We start from the raw sequence: 24,094 nt of genomic DNA, 5'->3' as shown, positions 1-24,094 counted from the left end.
ATTGGCTAATAAAAGGAATACTTCGACTGGTCGACGAAAGGAGGAAGTTAAAAAATGTTCAGGGGAAAACAAGAATTCAACAATATAAATAGCTTAGGAATGAAATAAATAGGAAGTTCAAGGCAGCCAAGCGAAATGGCTGCAGGAAAACTGTGAACGAATCGAAAAAGAAATGATCGTTGGAAGAATTGACGGAGTTTATAGAAAAGTCAAAAGAACGTTCGGTGAAATTAAGAGCAAGGATGGTAACGTTGAAAGAGCAATGAGAATTCCACTGTTGGACGCAGAGGAAAGAGCGGGTGGGTGGAAAGAGTACTTTGAAGGTCTCTATGAGGGAGATGACTTTTCTGGTAATTCGATAGAAAAAGAAACTGGACTCGATAAGAAAGGCATAAGAGATACAGTATTAGAGGCAGAGTTTAAAACAGCCTGAACCACTTGATTGAGATCAGATACAGCAGAAGTGATAGATAACAATCCATCGGAATTTCTAAACGCCGCTGCCGCACGGAGCTCTTACTGCTACTAGTGACTTGAGGCGTTTGAGGGCGGCTTACCATAGTGACTTGAGGCGTTTGAGGGCGGCTTACCATCAGACTTTCGGGAAAATATCATCCACACAGTTTCCGAAGATAGTAAGCGCTGATAGGTGCGAAAACTATTGCACTACAGGTTACCATCTCATGCATCCAAGCTGCTGACAAGAATAATATGCAGAAGAATGGAAAAGAAAATTGAGGATCTGTTAGATGACGAACAGTATGGCTTTAGGAAAGATAAAGGCACCAGTGAGGCAGTTGTGAGGTTGCACTTAATAATAGATGCAAGACTGAAGAAAAATCAAGACCTTCAAATAGGTTTCGACAATATGAAATGGTGCAAGACGTTCGAAATTCTGATAAAAATAGGACTAAGCTGCAAGTACAGATGGGTGATATACAATAAGCACAAGAACCAGGAGGGCATCATAAGATTGGTAGAGCGAGAACGAAGTGCTCGGATTAAAAAGGGTGCAAGACAGGTATGCAGGCATTCGACCTACTGTTCAATCTACACATCGAAGAAGCAATAATGGAAATAAAAGAAAGGTAGAAGAAAGGGATTAAAATTCAGAGTGAACGAATATCAATAATATTCGCCGATGACATTACTAGCCTCAGTGATAGAGAAGAAGAATTACATAATCTGTTGAATGGAATGAACAGTCGAATGATTGGCCTTCAGAATATGGATTGAGAGTAAACTCAAAAAAGCTTAAAGTAATGTTATATATTATTTGAAGTATAAGTTTTTTTGCTGCGCTAGAAAGGAAATTGTTGAATGCAAAAAAAGTAATGAGAATTAGGAAAAACGAGAATGGCGAGAAACTGAGCATCAATATTGGTGGTCATGAGAATGCCGGACATTTGCCACGCCGGACATTTGCCACACTTGCCCCTTCGCCAGGTAGCTTGAGTAGCGATCCCTCAGGTAAGGGACGCCCTTCCTCGTACTACTTCTGTCCGCTTTCAAACCGCCGTCTCCACATCTTACTCGATGCGACCAGTACATAAGGGACATTGTTCTTCGACATCTTGGCGAAATACAGAGCTTCTTTTCCGAAATCGAAATATTTATAACTTTTGGGAAACGAAAGCAATACCAACGATTATGTCAGTATGTAATTAGTTCTGCCAAGTATAAATATACTGGGTGTTACAAAAAGGTACGGCCAAACTTTCAGGAAACATTCCTCACACACAAAGAAAGAAAATATGTTATGTGGACATGTGTCCGGAAACGCTTACATTCCATGTTAGAGCTCATTTTGTTACTTCTCTTCAAATCACATTAGTCATGGAATGGAAACACACAGCAACAGAACGTACCAGCGTGACTTCAAACACTTTGTTACAGGAAATGTTCAAAATGTCCTCCGTTAGCGAGGATACATGCATCCATCCTGCGTCGTATGGAATCCCTGATGCGCTGATGCAGCCCTGGAGAATGGCGTATTGTATCACAGCCGTCCACAATACGTGCACGAAGAGTCTCTACATTTGGTACCGGGGTTGCGTAGACAAGAGCTTTCAAATGCCCCCATAAATGAAAGTCAAGAGGGTTGAGGTCAGGAGAGCGTGGAGGCCATGGAATTGGTCCGCCTCTACCAATCCATCGGTCATCGAATCTGTTGTTGAGAAGCGTATGAACACTTCGACTGAAATGTGCAGGAGCTCCATCGTGCATGAGCCACATGTTGTGTCGTACTTATAAAGGCACATGTTCTAGCAGCACAGGTAGAGTATCCCGTATGAAATCATGATAACGTGCTCCATTGAGCGTAGGTGGAAGAACGTACTGACAAAACTAAAATGGGCACTAACATGGAAATTAAGCGTTTCCGGACACATGTCCACATAACATCTTTTCTTTATTTGTGTGTGAGGAATGTTTCCTGAAAGTTTGGCCGTATCTTTTTGTAACACACTGTAGATCCCTCTCTCTGTACGATAGCTTCCTTTCACGCTAACTGATCGCGATAGAAACAGTCCATCTGCAGGGGAGCAACAAGAAAGGAAAGTTGTAAAGAGAATGCGAATGTACGCTAATCATTTCATCTTGATCACTGCATTAGTGCCTACTTTAGTTACTACAACTGCATGCCCAAAGGTCAATAAGGAAAGAAGAAGTGGGAATGTGAATGTTTGAAAAGAAGAAGACATACTCCATATTAATTTACTCTGTAAAATCCGATATCCCTTGCGGTGAAACATTAGTTAATAAAGTGTAGCGGGACAATGTTCAGAACATGACAGAAATATGTTCACTAAATAGAGATAAGAACATCTATGATCGACATGTCATCTAAAGTCGACATACAATTTTAAAATGTTAGAAGTAAGGAAATGAAGTAATACAGAATGCTATGCTTGTAACGTACGTTGTTATTCTACATTCTTTAGCTCTGGTCTTTACGGGTTCACAGAGAAAGCATCCTAGGTTTCGGGGGGAAAAGCCGTAATTGTAATGATCTGCACTACAACAGAAACAAGAAGCTCAACTTAAGGAAAAATAATGTAATGTGTGGTTCAGCTCATAAGTGACATTGAAGCAGATAGTTCCTGTGACTTAGTATGGCCAGAGGTTATATTCGACAAACCGGACTACATTAATAACTGGCTCCTTTTACCGACCCCTAGTCTCAGATGAAACAGTTGCTGAACAGTGCCGGCCGTGGTGGCCGTGCGGTTCTCGGCACTTCAGTCCGGAACCGCGGGACTGCTACGGTCACAGGTTCGAATCCTGCCTCGGGCTTGGATGTGTGTGATGTCCTTAGGTTAGTTAGGTTTAAGTAGTTCTAAGTTGTAGGGGACTGATGACCTCAGATGTTGAGTCCCATAGTGCTCAGAGCCATTTGAACCATTTTTTGCTGAACAGTTCAAAGAAAACTTGAGTCTCATCACAAATAGGTACGCTACTCATACAATTATAGATGGCAGTGACTTCAATCTACCTTCCGTATGTTGACAAAAATACATTTTCAGACCCTATTGTAGATAGAAAACAACTTCCGTAACTGTTATAAATGCTTTTTTAAAAAAATTATTTTGAACAATTAGTTCACGAGGCCATTCAAATTTTAAATGGTTACGAAAACACATGACCTCTTAGCCACAAATAATCCTGAGCTTCGCGACGGATACAGGGATTAGTGAGCACACAGTCGAGCGAGGCTCTATTCCGTAACAAAGAAATTCACTAAAACTAAACGCGAAACATATCTATTTATAAAAGCAGCTAAAAATTCGTTTGACTTCTTTCTAAGAGACAGTCTCCAATACTTCCTAACTATGTAAGTGAAGACCATATATCAAAGAAATAGTATCAGCAGCACTCGAGAGATTTATACCAAATAAATTAATAAGAGACGGAACTGATCCCCCATGGTACACAAAACACGACAGAAAGCTGCTGCAGGAGCACCGAAAAAGGCACCTATAATTTAGACGCACGCAAAATCTCCAAGATTGGTGAAGTTTTATTGAGGCTCGAAATTTGGTGCGGATTTCAATGCGAGATGCCTTTAATAGTTTCCACAACGCAAGTCTCTCTAGAAATGTGGCGGAAAATCCAAATTCTGGTCCTATGTTAAGTAAACCAACGGAAAGGCTCAGTAAGTACCTTTACTGCGCGACAGCGATTAGGAGGAGGAGGGGGAGACAAGCGACCAAACCCTTTTGAGCAGGTAAAATCGTGGCAAATGTCCGGCGTGGCAAATGTCCGCACACCGGTCACGAAGTAGACGAGGTAAAGGAATTCCGCTACTTTGGAAGCAAAATAACCCATGACAGACGAAGCAAGGACGACTTAAAAAGAAGACTAGCGCAAGCAAAACCAAGAGAAGTCTACTGCTGTCAAACACAAGCCTTCATTTGAAGAAGATGTTTCTGAGAATGTACGTTTGGAGCACACCATTGTATGATCGTGAATCATGGATGGTGGGAAAATCGGAAGAGAATAGAGTGAAAGTGTTTGAAACGTGATTCTACAGAAAACACTGAAAATCAGGTGGACTGATTAGATAAGGAATGAGGAGGTTCTAAGCAGAATCGGCGAAGAAAGGAACGCAAGGAAAGTGACAAGAAAAAAGAACAGAATGATAGGACATGGATTAACGTATCAGAGAATAACTCCAGTGTACGAGATGGAAATGTAGAGGGTAAAAACTGTAGGGGAAAACAGACATCCAGCAAATCATTGGGGACGTAGGATGCAAGTGCTACTCTGAAATGAAGTTATCGGTGCAAGAGAGGAATTCGCGACGGGCCGCATCAAACCAGTCAGAGAACTAGGAAAAAAAAATGAAGCGGATTACGAACAAATATAAGTGCAGTAGAACCGTATTAAGGAATGATTTGTGTTCTTGGTGTGTAACAGGGTGGAAAGACAGGCATGGGTGTCAGAGCGTGACAGAAGTTAGGTAGCCGGATTGTGGTTATGCACCTCGCCCCTTCAGACTATATCTTCCCCGCATATCCTGTTCAGTTCTCCTACGTAAATAGGCACAATAACTTCACTGAACTCGTGTTTAAATAGTAGATTATTTTCAGGTTATTGAGTACTTATCTGCAATTGTTAAGTGAGCTTTTATGTAAAATACTTTACTACAAACTATGACTGAAAAAGTGCTTAATTTGCGTGATGTCAGTGACCTATGCAGTGTCGGTGGGAAAGGGAACTCGCTGCTGTCTGTCATTGACAGCATTATGTAAAGCCATGTAGCTGTGTTGTAGTCACTTGGTGGTGAATTAAAGAATGACCAGAAAGTTACCGCACTTTTCTCATCATCAACTGTGTTACTGGAAGACTGCATAAACCTCTTCCATTCAGGAATTGCTGGTACTTGTAGAGTGGGCGGCACTGGAGCACTTACCATACATCCACATAATATCTTGCAAGGTGGAAGTCAGTATGTTTGATGGCTATGTTCAAATCTAGAAGAGTAATCTGCTACAATGCATTGCTGGACTTGTGTTGAATTTTCTGAAGTTCCATTAACACTTCGGAGACCAATTTGTGTCTGTCGGCCTCTTCAGACGTTGGCAGAGCTGACGGTGGGGTGATGCACTTTAATATCCTCTAGGTGCGATAAGTATTCCAGCTATTGTTGGTGGAGACAATGAAACCGATGTTGTAGAATACATATTGACAGCGTGGGCAGGCTTTTCAGTACTATAAGGCATTTGACAGTGCCAGTTGTTGAGCTTATTTACGTAATAGCTCATTTAACAAGTGCAAAGAAATACACACTTAATAAACTGAAAATAACTCCACTATATAAACATAAGCTCTGTGAAGTTATCTTGCTTATTCACTTGACAGATGGTTCAAATGGCTCTAAGCATTATGGGACTTAACATCTGAGGTCATCAGTCCCCTAGATTTACAACTACTTAAACCTAACTAACCTAAGGACATCAGACACATCCATGCCCGAGGCAGGATTCGAACCTGCGACCGTAGCAGCAGCGCGGTTCCGGACTGAAGCGCCTAGAACCGCTCGGTCACAACGGCCGGCCACTTGATAGAACTGGAAACGAAATACTGGGGAGGTATGGTCTGTCTGTAAACTGAAAAGTGTGCAGCACTCGTAATGAGAGAAGTTACCTTTCCCGGAAGAACGCTACAGCACTGTAAAACAGGGATTTACGTAGATCCTGTCCACATGCGTTTGTATTATTAGTAATTCATATCTGTATCCCAAGTAGTGTTAATACAGTATGTGGAAAATAAAACACCTCGAAGCACGTCTGCACACTACTTCGCCAGTTATCCTTTAACGAGCTGCGCAAGGATCGATATAACTTTGTCAAACATCTTGTTGCTTTTTGTGATGTAGTGCAGTAGAGAGAAAGAGGGAATTGCCTGCTCATTCTTCATTTTGCAGACTACAATCTGGCGACCTAACTTCCCTCACGCTTCTGACCTCCACCACCAATACATAATTTATCCCTTACTACCGTTCTACTGCACTTAGATATGGCACAAAAATGTAGTGTTTGTTCGTAAATCCCGTTATTCAACAATATACATTAATTTTACACCATTTAAACACTATTTTTAATAATCTGCGATTTTTCCATCCCTTGCAACACGGAACTATTATTCCTAGAGAGAAAAAAAATGAATATAACCATTTCTTGTAGGAAATTTAATTAATTTTTTTACGGGGAAAAACATTTTCGCTAAAGTTGTGATTTCTAGAGTGAAGAAAAACAAAAAAGTGATCTTTAAACCACCTCCGCCCACATGGTTATACACCACTGGTCAGGATTTTTAGTATGTTATTCATTTCACTTCCCCTACCACCGTACAAGAATTTGCGACTACATTAATTTTTCCCGTTTTCCTTCTTTTACTGAACTATACTACTGTCTTTACAGCGTGGGGAGAAGAGCTATAACAAAGCGGTTCATATATCCTTACAAGAAATAACCTGGGCTATACAATTATAATAGTCTGATATCCTAAAACATACCGGCAACTGACAGCTATCAGATAACAGCAAAAAATGTGGAGAAAACAAAATTGACCTGGAGTGATACTGGGAAAAAATAATAAATTTTCAGTACGGTGATTCCGATGTCTCCTTAATGTAAAATTTACGATGAATTTGTTCTACTCATTTTGACTTAAAACAAGGACCTCTATTCTGAAATTATTGCAAAATATAACTGGGCAAGAATGGAGAGAGCTGTGCATGTGGCGAATTAGTAGGAGAGACAGGAAAATAAACAAATGGATCAGAGAACAGAAGTAAGTAGAAGACCTCATAACGCCTATAGTGAAAATGGGATGGAGATAGGAGACACATGTGTGTCTGAAAATACATGTAATGCAATCGAAAACTGTTAAAACAGGACGCGGGAAAAGGGCGGTACGCTCTCAACCATAACTCTGCCTACAACTGGCGAGTGCAGCATTACCCATGAGTGCGAAAGGATTTACACTTTAAAATTACTATGTAGTCGCTGATTACTGAGCAGCAACCGTGGTTTTGGAATGTTGGCGGTGTGTTCTTTATTGAAACAAATTTCTCTATATGTTCTTAAAGAGCCTTTAATTAACAGTCGAGCAACATTTTTATTCCACGTCGACGGCGGTCCTACGTAGTAAGAGCACGATTCGTAACGGCGAGTCCTAAAAATGCTACCAAATTGCGAACTACAGTGCACGGTGCGCACGCGTTGTAACGTAAGTATGGATTCTTCGAGAAGTGTGGCAGACAATTGAACTGCGCGCCATCTGTTCTACAGTGGGACAATAGTATTTAAAGCTTGCATAGTATTTAAAGGGTATCTTTATGGATCGCTGTTTTGTCGTTGTTTGGTAGTTCTTACAACTTGACAACTTATTAGGTCGGGACTACTTGCGGGCAGATATTTGAAATTCAAAGAACTGGCGTAGGAAGAACGACGTCACGAGAGCGTCACCGCGCTCCCACCAATAGGAGGGCAGGCGGCAGGGATATTACGGCGGCAGGGCGTTGTTCCCTCTCAGTTGAGGATCCGTTAGCGGAGAGTTCGTGAGTACTTGCTGCGTTCGTTTGTGTGGTGTAGATAACCATGAGGGAAATTGTGCACATCCAGGCCGGTCAGTGCGGCAACCAGATTGGAGCGAAGGTAAGGAGTTTTCTGTGTCTGAACTTTTTTTTGAGTATGAATTCGTTAAATCGCCGGACAAGTATACATGATTTTTGTTAACGGTTTACACAAACGTTTGCTGTAACTACTTGAGCCTTCTGTCATGTGCTTTTCATTGTGGAGGAAAAGTCCTTCAGATACTCCTTTATTACTCCGTTAAATTATTGAAATAAGGCGCTCTGCTTGGTTTTTTTTTCTTTGTCTACCCTATAGCCAAAAAGTAGGTGTTACGGATAGTTAATTATTGCCGCCGCAGAGCCGAAAGTTTAAAACTAACTTTCGTAATTGTTCCATTAAAAAAAAAAAAAGGGGGCCTCATTGTTCAAGTGCTGGTGTTAACGCCGTTCGGTGCAACCTGTTAACCTGGCACGTGATTCGCGGTTTGTGATAAGGCATTCTGAAGTTGCACAGGTTACACGAAGTTTTCATGCGCAGAAAGCAAATTTCAGAAGTAGATTGTGCGTGATGCTGATTTTGAACTCTATACGTTTTAAGTTTTCTGCGTAGGCTAAAATCTTAAGTGTAAGGAAAAGTTCTAATTTGCTTACTTGCAGTATTAACACTCGGGTAAGAAGAACAGGGCAATCTTTTCATAGCGACATAGTTTTGAACTGAATCTTATTCCTGGTGAATATGTTCTAAATTTCTGATTAGTCACAGGGCGTATGTAAATTGAAGTTCGAGTAATACGTGTAGATAGGTTCCCGCGCGACACATGTGACATTGTGCGCCCTGGTTTCTTATTGGTCGATTTTGAATTTTGGGTGGTAGCTGTAAATCTGACATATCGCGAATTTTTTTACGACGGTTAAGAGACTTCAGTAAGTTAATTTCTAGAGCAGCTAACCTGTCGTTATTCTGCATTTTATGATTTGGGTGAATCCTCTCTTCAGATATTATAGTAAACAGTATTTTGAGCTTAAGTGATAGTGCCTTTTCATTAATAACGAAGCAATCTCTTTGTGCCAGTGCTTAGTGTATGAATTGTTACTTGACGCATTAGACTAAATTAGGTTATTTTTATAATATATAATGGTGCGAAATTAAGACTAGACATCTTGCAGAAGGAACACAGCTTACTGCTGTAAGCAGTGTTCTTTATAAGATTTATTACTACAGCTGCGGCTCCCCGAACAGTCCTCATATTATGAGCTGATAATGTCAAATGCGTGTGAAGAGACACATGGTAATGTGGCCCTGTTGTTGTGGTCTTCAGTCCTGAGACTGGTTTGATGCAGCTCTCCATGTGGCCTTAGGTCTGATATAATTCTGTTTCAACATTACCTTAGTAACAGCTTGGTGAATACACCATGGTGTTACATGTCTCACGAAGTAGTTAAACAGCGAAATAGTCCATTCGTAGGGATTCTCAAATTTGTGCGAAAAATGGCCCTGTATTTACGTGTAAACTAATTCCTTCAATATGTTCGCTGTCTTCATTACGTACGGTAGTAACCTTTATCATTCGTCTGTTAAATTCGTAAACAGCATTTTTTGTGGTAGTATTTATTGTTTACTTACTTGAACGGCTGATACGGATGAAGACGGTGGATGTAACATATTGACGCCCTGACATGTTTCCCTCCACTCTGTACTTAAAACATTAGTAGCCCTGTTTTGCACTGTAAATGAGTGTTAGATATAGTTTTTAAAGATTCTACATGAAAATCTTAGATGTGATGTATTAGTGTACTATATCTCTGTAATTGGAGTGTGGTGTTAGCTTTTAGAAAATGTAAAGAACATTGACTGTATTATAGGCCTTAGATATGTTAAGTGACCTCCATATGAGTTTTAATAGACCTGGTATTTCAAGAAAGTCAAAAAATTTTAATTTCTGCTGTAAATTACATGATTCTCTCTTGTTTCAGTTCTGGGAGATTATCTCAGATGAGCATGGCATTGACCCCACTGGTGCATATCACGGTGACTCAGACCTGCAGCTGGAACGTATAAATGTGTATTACAATGAAGCATCTGGTGGCAAATATGTTCCTCGTGCCATCCTTGTTGACCTGGAGCCAGGCACAATGGACTCAGTACGATCTGGGCCGTTTGGCCAGCTTTTTAGGCCAGACAATTTTGTGTTCGGACAAAGTGGAGCAGGTAACAACTGGGCAAAAGGGCACTATACAGAGGGTGCTGAACTTGTGGACTCTGTGTTGGATGTTGTCAGGAAGGAAGCAGAGAGCTGTGATTGCCTACAGGGCTTCCAGCTGACCCATTCATTAGGTGGTGGCACAGGATCTGGAATGGGAACTCTGCTTATTTCAAAAATCCGTGAAGAATACCCTGACAGGATAATGAACACATACTCAGTCGTCCCGTCACCTAAGGTAACTACTATGGCTTTCCTACTTTCCATCATCTGTAAATAATAAACTAGTGTAACATTTTAATTTAAAGAGAGAATTTCCAAAAAAGTTGAAATTTTAAAACTTCATTACAGAAATTATATATATAGAATTTGTTGAATAAAAAGCTGAAAGTATCTTTTCTTTCCAGGTTTCAGACACAGTTGTTGAGCCATATAATGCAACACTGTCAGTTCACCAGCTTGTAGAAAACACAGATGAAACCTATGTCATTGACAATGAGGCACTGTACGACATTTGCTTCCGCACCCTGAAACTTGCAACGCCAACGTATGGAGACTTGAACCACCTTGTATCTCTCACAATGTCTGGTGTAACAACTTGCCTGAGGTTCCCTGGTCAGCTGAATTCCGACCTTCGTAAACTAGCTGTGAACTTGGTACCTTTCCCTCGCCTCCACTTCTTTATGCCAGGCTTTGCTCCTCTCACTTCACGAGGATCCCAACAATACCGTGCCCTTACTGTACCTGAGCTTACCCAGCAAATGTTTGATGCCAAAAATATGATGGCTGCGTGTGATCCTCGTCATGGTCGTTACCTCACTGTGGCTGCAATGTTCCGTGGACGTATGTCAATGAAAGAAGTAGATGAGCAGATGCTGAACATACAGAACAAGAATAGCAGTTACTTTGTGGAATGGATCCCCAACAACGTGAAGACGGCCGTCTGTGACATTCCACCTCGAGGACTCAAAATGGCTGCCACATTTGTTGGTAATTCTACAGCAATTCAGGAGCTGTTCAAGCGTATATCTGAGCAGTTCACTGCTATGTTCCGCCGAAAGGCTTTCCTCCACTGGTACACTGGTGAGGGCATGGATGAAATGGAGTTCACGGAGGCGGAATCTAACATGAATGACCTGATCTCTGAATACCAACAGTACCAGGAGGCGACAGCTGATGAGGATGCCGAATTTGATGAGGAACAGGAAGGAGAAGTTGAAGAAAATTGAACTGTGTAACATTCCTGCCTTTGTGCAGCAGTTAGCTGTGTTTCAGCAATGTGTTTTTGTGCGTTGTATGGAACACTTAACAAAATGGCTTACGGCTTATGACTGATTTGAGAACAAATTTAATGAACTTGTTTGTAAATTAATTTTTCATTGTAATAAATCTTTTTTCTATCTAATTGTTTGTGCTTACTTTGCCATTTTTGAATTTAATGCTGAACTAGTGAACAGAGCACAATGCTAGTAAATAATTTTGGTTAATTTTTCTGATTGTGGAAGGTTGGCCAATTTCTTGGGCTTTCTGCAACACAGCTTCTCAGAACTGAATCTGTATCTTGTCTTAGGGTGTTCACTAGCTTCAGTTAATTCCCAATTACCACAAATTATACCAGCTACAGTACAACTAAAGTATTAACAAAGTAGGAAACTAACCATATGTAGTATATAGTGTCTTCTGTGTGCTAATGCAGTATTTGTATGGAAAGTGAGGTTAATTGCTTTCTTGCTCGGAAATTGAATTGACTAGTTTTTGCCAAGTGTTAGCAAAAAAAATTAATCCACCAGGAAATCTGTTGCATTCCATGTGAAGTTTTTGCTGATGGGCTGTCTTCACTGAAATCTTTGTTCTTTTGGTGGGCATTACAGAACAGGGGTCAAATTTAAAGTAATTCAGAAATTGGCAAAATTCGTTGTTTAAGTTTCAAAGCATCTTGGATATGTCAGAGGTAAGGTTCCAGGTCTGCACTGTTTGCACTACTTACATTTTTTAGTGGAAATGAGCTGATACAAAATGAAGGTAATTATTCTAAAGTTGGTGGCTCAACAGGAAAGAAAGCTGGGTTGGGCTACCTACTTATGTTTCGAGTGGTGGGGGGGATTGTGAAGCAAATTTATAAATAGCCAGATAATTCTGAAGTTTACTCTCTTTAAGACTAGATATTCTGACAAGGTTAGAACTCCATGTGTTAGTATAGGTAATAAATGTTTATGGAGAGTTAATTTTGTACTATTCTATTTTCAGTGATCAATGACAATAATACATTAACTGCCAGGAAACATAAACTTCCATAATGGGTCATATTGCCACTAGAATGATTAAAGCTTTGTGATGAGTGTCTGATATGGTTCCAGGGCTTTTTAATATTCATTTGTGGGTGTGTAGTCTGGTTTCTTTAGCTGAAGAGAAAGTTGTCTTTAATCCTGCACACTGATGCTACTGAATTTGTGTAGATATTGTCGATACAACAGTTTTAGCTGATGTTTGAATGGTGAACATGTAATTAATATGCCCACCACAGAAAGGGCCTGATCACCTGGCTTCTAAGTCAGCTTTTGAGAACAGGTTTCTCTTGAGGAAAGGGTGAGTAGTAGTGATCATTCCACTGTGGGGGGGGGGGGGTGAGAAATCGGCAGACGATTCATTAAATTAAATTAAAATAAGTTTGAGAAGCTTTCCTTTTCATACGTTTTGGACTTGGAAGCTGTGTTCATATCATTAAGGTGACAATGTTGTCTTTAAAATGGGTAAGAATGCTAAGATTATTTAGGATAATTTGTGCCTTGCATACCAAGATAAAGTCCATTATTGATCATGTAAAACGCTTTTGGAATGATCCTTTGTGTTGCTGGGAATCATTTGTTGGGTGGTCAGTACTCATAACTGTTACTTGATTTGACCATTTCTTGGTGTCTGCAGTGAGGTGTGCAAGTATGTACCAATAAAAATTGCGAGGCAGCCTGTTTCGAGAAGTTACTGAGGCTACCAGATTTGGCTCTCAATAACACCATCTCTAGGCCGCTATGCACTTCATGTATAGAAAATCAGGTATATCGATACTTCCATACCAGAGTTGTCAATACCTCAACTGTGAATTTGTGTGGAATGTTATCTTTGAAGACTTACAGCACCAGTTGTTGCCTAAAAGCAAATACACAGTATCTAGTTATTGATGGCTCCGGCACTCAAGTATTGACATTTGATTGCCTGTATGTGAAGTGCATATGTGCTTGAGCATGTTATTGAGATGCAGAAACCAATTCAATTGTTTATTTAAACTTCTAAAAAACATATGGCTGTTTACCGATTGTCTTTGGTAAATATTTGTCTGGCTGTGTTCCTGTACACACAGTGAATAAACAGACTAAGGTATGAAAAGGATGCTATCCAGTAAAGTCTGACAGGGTTGTCATGACCTACAGCTACTAAAAGTCACTGTAAACAGCCAAAATCAGTTATTGGATGGAGACTGGTTTTCCCTCCACCTTGTAGTTAGTGGCTTGCAGAGTATATACATAGACGGATCCTTAGCTGAAAGAGATTGAGATAGTATTTTACTCATATTTATTTAAGACCTCAATTTTACACACTTTTTCAAGAAAGTTTCTATATGTATCAACTATAAAAATCACATTTAAACAGATTTCAGTTGGTCAGGTGTTGAACCTATTTGGAGACTGGCAACTTCAGTATTTTTGAAGTTATATTAAATGTATATTTTCATGATATGCCACACAAAGATACTTTAATCACTTGGAAATACTCTTACCTGCAACAACATTAAAGTGCTTTCTTGTTTGATTGTTGTTGTTGATTTCTCAAACTGATGTGGCTAAGGGGTCTTGCTGTAGCTCGGTGGTATAGTACCTGATAGTGGATCCGAAGAGCTTAGTTTTGATTCCTGGTTACTCAGGATTTAAGTATCACTTAAAATCGGATAATGTTTGTTACTGTAAATATGATGCACTTTGGTTTGCAGTTCGTGTTAAACTCAGTCTTCCTGTAACTGGTTAAGTCAATTTCAAGGCCAGGCTGGCAATGATATACCCCTTTCAATAGGACTTTGACCAATGAATCATTATGGTGATAAAACTAACCTTAAGGATCACAAGAGTTCTTAGGATAAACTTGATTTGAAAATATTTTTTTCAGTCTCGGTTTTCTGCGGAGTGAGTAGTATTGGAATGCCTTGCCATGACATGGCTCTGCGTATTTGACTCACTTTTGGTACATCTGCCTACTTTGGTGGGACAAAATGTGAGTTCGGTTTGCAAATATTCCAATTCATGGAAAAGATGGTGTCATCTCACGTCCATAAATGGGTATGCCCTTGACCTAAGTTACGTGATACCACTGAAATAGTAAATCTGAAAATGCTGTTGCATAACTATTTCATTATGGTAGACTTAATAATAAAATGCAACTGATTTTATGAATGAAAAACTTCCCTCATGTATTCTAAGTGTCAAGAACACTGAGATTTATTTCGAAATCAATCAATGAATTAAAATTTGCACACGAATATTGGTTTCCAGGTATTTGTGTTGTTAATGTTTATACCTACTTGTCTTTTATTATGCATAACCACATTATGCCCAGACACATAAGATGTTTTTCTAGTGGAGCACTAAACTTTTAAAGTGGGTTTTAAGACCACATTCTCATTGTGGATACAATAGTTGGAAGTATGTTCTTTATGTGCATGTAGCCCATTTTGTTTAGTTCCTTTGCCTAGAACTGTGCATAAAGAAATATCAGGAATGTGACATAATTTCTAGATGCTTTCAGTATTAAAGTGCAGCATTTTGTGCATTTGTGTGGTAAATGACAATTAGTGTAAATAATTTCAGTTCCAACTGAACCATATACAGGAGAGTTTGTGCAGAGATCGATGGTAGAGAATGACAGTGCTGCTGTGCTAGCTGATTTTTCAGAAGCCATGACACTGAAGTTGGTACTCTAAACAGCTCAATTTGTAGACTGTATAGTATCCCAACAACATATTACATACATTAAGACTGTAGTCAAAGAAGAAATGATTATGGTAACTGGATTATCACAATCTTTAGGGGTTATTGAGTTATATTAAAGCATAATTGGTTTATGCAGAGATCATATGTGACTATAGTATGTGCATAACAGCGTCTGCCTGTAAGTAGGTAGGTATTGAGAGAAATGAATGGTGCATACGTTTATGGAGAATGTGTCCCCCTCCCTCCAAACCCTATTTTCTTCTGCGAGGTTACACTTCCTGTAGAGACTTAACTCTTTAGCACATTGATTTAACCGACTATGAAGTTGGTAAAAAATAATATAATAATAGTAATGATAATAATAATAATAATTCATCAACAGCTTGCCTTACAACATAAACTTATAAAACAACACGTTCCTACATACAAGTATGCACCACAAAAAGTACAGGAGAATGATGAATACAAATTATACTGGAACAGAACCATTATAACAGATAAAACAACGCCACATAACAAACCTGACATCATACTCACCAATAAAAAGAAGAAATTAACACAACTAATCGAAATATCCATACCCAATACAACAAATATACAAAAGAAAACAGGAGAAAAAATTGAAAAATACATCCAACTGGCTGAGGAAGTCAAGGACATGTGGCATCAGGATAAAGTTGACATTATACCAATTATACTATCAACTACAGGAGTCATACCACACAATATCCACCAGTACATCAACGCAATACAGCTACATCCAAACATATATATACAACTACAGAAATCCGTAATTATTGATACATGTTCAATTACCCGAAAGTTCCTAAACGCAATGTAACATATACCGTACAGTTAAAAGGAAGTCACACTTGATCAAGGTCCGCGTCACTTTCCATTTTTGACCAGACATAACGTCTGAGAAAGGAAAGAAATAATAATAATAATAATAATAATAATAATAATAATAATAATAATGCTTGCTGTATAAAGCCTTCTGGATCTAGTGAACATCAGTCACTGGTATCTGCAGCACAAGTGCAATTCATAGCACACTTACACAAAGCGATTTAAAAGTAACCTTCATTCTTATGGAAGTGCTTGTTGTTAAATCACATGTTCCCCGAAATTACTAAAATTGTGTGAAGCAAATACACTGACTTTAACGCAGGTGTGTGTGTGTTTAACGGGTTATATTCTGCAAATTTTTTACTCTGTCAACTAAGCAACCAGTGGTTGATTTATGCTCAGACTTGAGGATGGCTACATAGCTGACTGTGTAGTCAACTATATAAAATAAAAGGTCGGTTTAATACCTGCAATAACAGCTGGTGTGGGAAATAGATATTCAAGAACACACTGACAAGTTTGTGAATTTCGATACTCGAAATGTGCTGATAGTTATATGAATTTGCAAGTGTGGGGCAAGGTTGTAGGTTGACAAATGCATGTGACAACTGTGTATTTACACAATGAACATAATTTTTCCAAGAAAGCTGAGTGTCAGGCTGACATTGCAATGTCGTGTTATAATATATTATGTCTGACATTGCAATGTTGTGTTATAAAACAGTATGTTCAATTATTTGTGGTTCTAGCCATGCTGAAACTTGACTGCCAGATAAGCAGTACTGGCATTCAGTTTATAATAATTGAAACAACTAAAGGTCTCATCCATTCATAATTATTAAAATGTAGCTGCGCACGAGGCATATTTTCAGTAAAGGTGACAAGCTGTTGAAAAGCTTTTTAATATACAGTGTGCTTAACACTTTGACTGCTGCACACATAGAAATGGATGTTTCACCATGAGGCCAGGCTATGGTATCTGGACTGAGATTGCACTGTGGCAGCAGGGCCTGGTGGCAGTCAATGGGTTATGGAAGAGAGAAGACAAAACACTAAACTGAGTGTGGGATGTTGTGTGTACGCAGTGCCTGTCAGTAGGCACAGATTGCTCTTAATTCGGTTCCTGGCTGTTTCATACTATTGTCACCTCTAGATTATCAGAATACTTGTAAGGGAATTATTGAAGTGCAGTTCCGAGTACAGGATGCTACACGATTTTTGCCTCTACGTCTGGCAGAAGGTGACTCAGTTGGTGATGTTAATTTTATTTTCATTATATCTCCTGACAACATAAAAGAATGAGTTCAAAACTGCTCTGACTTGTGTTGCATGCCTTGTGAAATATGCCAAATATTGTCAGCTGACAATCAGCTGATAAAGACATGTTCAAAGCTCTTCACTATTGTAGGGGAATAACTCTTCTTAGCAGCATGCTAGTCAGTACAGTAGTTAGTAGCTGAAGTCCTTAACAATTGGAGCTTGGCATTGCTGTTCGAAGTGAAATTGTACTCCAGGCTTACTTTCTGCTGGACATCTCAGTCTCCCACATACAAAATGGACCCATTACATGCCTTTTACAGTAATCCATGCTATGCTTATGCCTTTCTGTAGAAAATCTAATTCCTTCTCTTTCTGCAGCAGACTGACCTCATTGCCGAGGTGATGAATAGGAGTTACGGACTATTATCCACAATGTGCACCCCCTTCCTCCCCCTTTACCATAACTTTAGCACGAATTGTTTTCCTGGGCACAATGTACTGTTCTATGATATGAATATAGCTCCCTGTTCAGGGGAGCCCCCTTTGGTGAAGAGATATTGCAGGACACCTTAACACTGACAGGAGCTTTAGTGGTAGATAAAAGAACTTGTTTGATCTCAACCCTTTAAGTTTTCAATATGTTCAAAGCTAGTCAGAATGCTTGGAGGTTGTTGTAAAGGCTTAATAATAACTTCAGCTGCAGTGATAAATGGTTATGGAGACTACTGGCCCCATAGTTAACATCAAAATGGGAAAAAAATTCCGAGTCATTAAGAAATCCAAAAATGATATACCAATTGTTTTATGTTATGTGACAGTGGAGCAAATTATACATTTCAGGGCCAAAGCAAACTCATTGATTTTAGAAATTTTCCCACATTCACTTGTCCTAGGTGGCAGACAGCCATCAAACACCATTGGTATTCTCTTCAAATCTTTAAAAAGATACTCAATAGTCTCGGCAATGAGTATAATTGCTGTTCTGGTGCAATATGGCTTGCAGTGCCATTGCATGATGCAATTATGCCATTATGCGCAAAGTTTGTCAGCAGACCTGAACAACTCCCAACTCTTCGGCATTAATGAAATTGTTAGGTAAGTGTCTCCACCTTTGCCATAACCTGCAAGCATGTAACTGTAGACTAATCTCATTCCTACCAACCTTTTCAAAAGTTTCTGAGAAACTTAGCACTTTATACATCTTCAGCAACTGTAGTTGTATATATCAATATAATCAGCAACCAGTTGGATCTGTGATAGAATAGTGACTCGTTTTTCTGAGCACAGCTTGTTAATTGCCTCTCAGTTCAAATCCCTATATGTAGAAGTCTTCAGGATGTGGAGTAAGTCAAGTTACACATTAACAGACAAAATTAGTCTTGGCAGGCTGCTTCTGTAAATTACACTATCAACAGATTATGAATAGTTTTAATCTAGTCATACTGATAATTACAGGAATTACTTGTGGACTAGTTTGGGGAAAAAAAAGTTACTGCCATTTCTTGTATACTACTCTGCTGCTGTTTATATCTGACATCTCAAGGTATTTCCTTTACATAGACTACCATCAGCTGTCTGTATACAAACAATGACAAGATCAGGTTAATAAGAACATTAGAGTTACCATGAATTTACATCCCTGAGGCCAAATGTTATAATACACTGTAGAAGGAATGGCTTATGAGGTATTCTTTTACTTTGTATTAGAACATATGAAGATCTACAATCTCCTACCAGTTGTCTATCAGCAAAGTATTGCACCAAAGTATAAAATTTCATTCTGACAGGGATGGATGGATACTCTACATGGAAATTATATTTACTTCTCGTTTGTGGTTGTGAACTGCAGAGTCTATCCCGAATTCAGTCTTTTTATTGGGCACAAATACCATTGGTGAGTATAGGGGTTGGAATGTACGTGTAAGAATGATTAGATTCCTGAAGGGGCTTCTTCAAGATGTTCATTATTCAACTTAACAGAATATTCCAATTGCATGCTCTTATATAATAAATAAATTTTTCACATTAGCTGCATTACACGAGCAGATAATGCCACAGGGCTGTATTGAATAAAATTATTTAAAGTATGTTAGCAATGTCGTAAGCAGATCATGAATTTTGGTAAGATAAAGGGTTAAACTGTTATCTGTGAACTCATTACAAGCCTGTTCCACTATTCAAGTGGTGTCTGATATGAATGTGTTTGGGTGCTTTCAATACACCTGTGTTGTCAGCAAACTTCACACCAAAGGATCCCCTAATGCCCTAGGCAAGTCATTTATGTAGGGCAAGAACAGGAGCGAACCAAGCAAGAAACCCTGTGGGATACAGTTTTGATGTTTCCAGACACTGAATTTGGTCCCTCTGTCATATCATTTGTTAATATGAATCTCTGTCTTCCATATAAGCTTCCATCAATACAAGTACCACATAATTTTAGTTTATTAGAGTTTTATGATCCACACAATTAAAGGCTTTGGCAAGGTCACAGAAAATGCCAACTGGGTGAAATCTTGTGTTATCAGATGAGTCATGCTTTCATCTTGTTACAGTGCTTCAACAGGTTTCCTACTTGTCATTTGAAGGCAAAGTGTCAGATTTTTGCCCAGTGTGTTCTTTTATAGTCCATGGACCACACATAATTCTGCTGAGGGCCAACAGGTGGGCCAATCACATGCTTCTGGAGGAGATGTCATGGCTGGTGGTGGGAGGCATGTGTCCAGGTGCCTAGTCTTGGTCCTGCCTGTACATTCCACCCACTGCCTCTGCTCCTTTCACATCAGAATGTTTGTGATAAATTTTTGCTAATGGCACATTCCATGCAGAGCTCATTTCAAAACTGCTGGGCTTGTTGACAAGATCATCATGTACTCTTATTTCCATTGCCTCTTTGATAACTGAATCCCGGAAGATTTTGTTGGCACAGCATAGTACCTTTTTCTGCTCAAAAACAAACTCTGTCCTTTGTTGGTGCTGTGGTGTGCCACTGTAGACTTGTCAGGTTAGTTGAGGTGTTCTGAATAGCACTGTGAGATGCATCGCTGCATCTGGCTGATGTATTGTGTGTCATGCTCGTAACTGATGCTGTAAATGCAAGGTGCCTAGAGGCTGAGGTTGGTGAGGTAGGTTCTGTGAACAGATGATGGAATCGTCATGGGATCCCCCCTACTGCCAGGCAGCACTTACCTATGTAATATGTGGACAAAACATCTGTAGTTTGGTCATACGGTAAAGAAAACCTGCAATAATTCCTGTGCCACCTTAACAGCATACACGATAGTGTCAGTTTCACCATGGAGGTTGAAGAAAATGGATGCCTACCATTCCTAGGTATTCTGGTAAAGATGAAACCTGATGGCACCCTGTGACATTCTGTTCACAGGAAGAAGACCAATGTGGGCTTGTTCCTAAATGCCAATAGCTGCCACTATTCAGTACAATGCACAATTGTGTTCTCTCCTCTGGTACATGGAACATATATGTCAAGAAAAGTCAACCTACCGAGCTATTGTATCTGTGCGAAACCTTTCACAAGAACTGCTATTTTGAGACACAGATAAGATGAACTCTCCAGCTGAGCAAGAAGAAGAAAGAAAACAATCCAGAAGAAGAAACAGTGCTTGGCAATTCTGTAAACAAGACCACCCACAGCCGAGATTGTAGGGATAATCGAGAAGCAAAACATAAAAACCATTTTCTGCTCAATAGTTAAAATCGAGGGCGTACTTGGGTCAGTTAAAGCTCAACTAGGGCTATGGGCACCTGGCATCTACAGCATCAGTTGCAAGTGTGGCATGCAACACAGTGAAGCATCTCACAGTGCTGTTAAGAAAATGTAAGGAACATTTGCTTTAGCCAGACTGACAGTCTGCAGTGGCAGACCACAGCATCATGAGAGAGGCAGTTGAAAGAAAGAGTGCATAATGATCATGTCAACCAGGGCAGCAGTTCTCAACTGAGCTGTGTATGGGATGTGGCATTAACAAAAATACATCAGGAATGCTACAGGTTGAAAGTGGCAGAGGCAGCGATTGGAATAGATGGGCGGGACAAAGACTTGATGACCAAACTCCCCTTCCGCCCTGCTAGGAGGCTTCCCTCATCACTGGCCATGACATCTCTTCTGGAGGCATGCAATTGGCCCACATGTTGCACTCTTGGCAGAGGAGTATGAATTCCAGTGTCAAACAAACGAACAAACAGGGCGTGAATCTGACACTTAAACTAAGTTCATAAAATTATATATAGCTTTCTCCATAAAGAAATCTATACAGAAACCAAACTGAGGCGATTTTATAAGGTTATTCTCAGAAAGGTGTCTCAATATTCTGTTCTAAGCGCCCTTCTCAAAAATTTTTTAATCTCACAGAAAGGAAGAAAATGAGGTTACAATTAGAAGCCAGTTGCTTATCTTCACTTTCATAAATTGGTTACTTCCTTTCCTGCATTTTGACTCAGTGATTAGTTACAAAGGTAACTTTAGGGGGTCACTACTAAGTATGTACAGGATTTTAGTTCATTGGTTGAGATACCATAATAGCCTGAAGAGTTACTCTTTTATAGGGAAATAATGACTTGTATAATCTAACAAATAATTCAGCAGAACGTCCGATGGTGGTATGTACAGTGCTTGTCTAAATAAATCTAATGGCTCTACCTTTGATGGGCCTTTTGTTTTTGGAGGGGAAGGGGGGGGGCGAGGGAGACTTCACTGGCCCTTGATTTGAATTTAATATCCTCTGTCTCACTGCAGTTGACATCAGGGAGTTGAGTATCATTTGCATTCCCTAGTTTATTTATTAGCATTAGTCCTCTGCATTAAATAAGGCTCTCTGTTTTTAGCACAATATACTTTGAAGCCAGATGTTATCTACTTTTTCTCTTAGGTTTCTACTGTGGTTGTCCTTTACTCATTCTAAAGGAAAAACATGATTCATAACCTTGTAATAATATTTTGTAGGGAATAATTAAATTTATTGTCTGCTGTGGATTCTTTATAAACATGTTCTCTTTTTTCATTCTGTGATCTCTCACTAAATACTGTAACTGGTTCAACAGTTAGAATTCTGTGAATATTTTCTTTTCTTTTTTTATTTAAACCTGATTTATGCAAATATCATGTAATTGGATATAAAAATCTGCTCATCATACAGTGCCAGGAGAAAACATATATAACGTTTAAGTAAATGTGTAAGTTTTTGAAGCCAGTGCTCCTTCTTGTGGCAGATGGGTCAAAGGAGAAGGAAGATGGATAATGGAGAAGGACCAGCAAGGCTTAGGAAAATGGGGAGGGTTCAGAAAAGTCACCCAGAACCCTGGGTTAGGGTAGACTTACCTGATGGGATGAGAAGGAAATTCTCATCCCATCCAGTAAGTCTCCTCTGACCGGGGTTATAGGTGACTTTTCTAAACTCTCCCCATTTCCTAAACCTCACCAGTCCTTTCCCTTCACCGCTATAGCCTCCCCTTCAATCGTTCTGCCAGAAGGAGGAACCACTGACTGCGAAAGTTCACACATTTACTTAAACTTTATATGTGTTTTCTACTGCTGTCGCTTGGTGAGTAGATTCTTTTAGCCATCCAATTACATTATGATTTATGGAAATGATTTTTGCTGACATTTGACCAAAGTCAGATAAACCATTTATTGAGGCTCAAGTCCATGTCATAGAAGACAGTTGGATTTAGAAATAAATTTTCATTCATTGTTGCACTGTGTCCTTTTCATGCTGAGTTTATTACTGAGAGTACCAAACCAAAGTGTAACATCATCAACTCAACATGCCCTCGATCAGAGCTATATAAGATGAAATCGACATTGAAATATCTACATACAATCTTTAGTTTCTTAATGAAAATTAAAATATTTCCTGTTGGAGGTTTGTAGACCAACAGAATCGCTATCTTGTATGTTTCCAGGTCTGTTACTGGCACACAAAGAGCTGTTCAATGCACTTTCTGCTATAGCTAATCAAGAGAAATTATCCCATTGATATGTTTGAGACCCTGTCAAAGAATTTTATTGTGTAGTCAACAAAATTCTACTTGGTCAATGAAAATGTTATGTACCTCTTGAGTGGATGATGTCTCACATTCATAACAGGAAAACAGACTTTGCCACAGGAGTAAAACTAAGCTCAGAATTGGAAATATAAAATGTCAGGTTAGAAAAGTGTCAGTACAAAGTCTGTTCTTGATTTTAACAAACTTAAATTGTCTTTCAGATGCTTATAAAGGAAAATTTTTAAAAAAATGTAATCACACAAGCATACTAATCCAGGCTCCAAGCTCAACCTTACCCGACATGCTCAGGTGGTAAATCAACAGGCCTGTAACTGGCTCACAGCAAACTGTTTAAGTCTTTATCTCACAAAGAACCATATTGTGAAATTTCAAGGCAGTAATAATGAGTTGCTAGCATCAGAAGTAGGGAAAATTGTCTTAGATTAAATGAAACCCTCTGCATATAACTCCCTGGGGTTTAACTGGATAATAAGTTAAAACTGAGTCAACACAGAAAATCTAATCAAGATTTCACATATTTTTACTTCCTTTTATCTTACGGAACCATCTTCTGGGACAGTGCACCTAAAGCAAGTGATGTTTTTATCCATAAGAAGCAAATAGTAAGAATAATACGTAAAGTAGATAACCACATATCTTGCAGAGGTCTCTAAGCATCTTGAAATTCTTACAGTCATTTGCTACTGTGTATATTCATCAATGAT

At 39.2% G+C, this 24,094-nt stretch overlaps 1 protein-coding gene across 1 annotated transcript; it reads left to right on the top strand.

Moving 5' to 3' along the window:
- Positions 1-8,008: 8,008 nt before the first annotated feature.
- On the top strand, positions 8,009-11,686 carry LOC126229544 (tubulin beta-1 chain-like). The gene is made up of 3 exons (XM_049942309.1): positions 8,009-8,162; positions 10,055-10,519; positions 10,689-11,686. Exons 1-3 carry the CDS (start codon positions 8,106-8,108, stop codon positions 11,508-11,510), a joined length of 1,344 nt encoding a protein of 447 aa, XP_049798266.1. The 5' UTR covers positions 8,009-8,105; the 3' UTR covers positions 11,511-11,686.
- The last annotated feature ends 12,408 nt before the right edge of the window (positions 11,687-24,094 follow it).

Source organism: Schistocerca nitens, unplaced genomic scaffold, assembly GCF_023898315.1.
Source record: "Schistocerca nitens isolate TAMUIC-IGC-003100 unplaced genomic scaffold, iqSchNite1.1 HiC_scaffold_375, whole genome shotgun sequence".
Classification (NCBI taxonomy): domain Eukaryota; kingdom Metazoa; phylum Arthropoda; class Insecta; order Orthoptera; family Acrididae; genus Schistocerca; species Schistocerca nitens.
This window is presented reverse-complemented; position numbering and strand designations above follow the sequence as displayed.

Excerpts from the sequence above, each read along its gene's own strand:
- LOC126229544 (XM_049942309.1), top strand. The coding sequence starts at position 8,106 with ATGAGGGAAATTGTGCACATCCAGGCCGGTCAGTGCGGCAACCAGATT. Across the intron at positions 8,163-10,054 it reads GCAACCAGATTGGAGCGAAG|TTCTGGGAGATTATCTCAGA; the intron begins GTAAGGAGTTTT and ends CTCTTGTTTCAG. Across the intron at positions 10,520-10,688 it reads CAGTCGTCCCGTCACCTAAG|GTTTCAGACACAGTTGTTGA; the intron begins GTAACTACTATG and ends TTTTCTTTCCAG.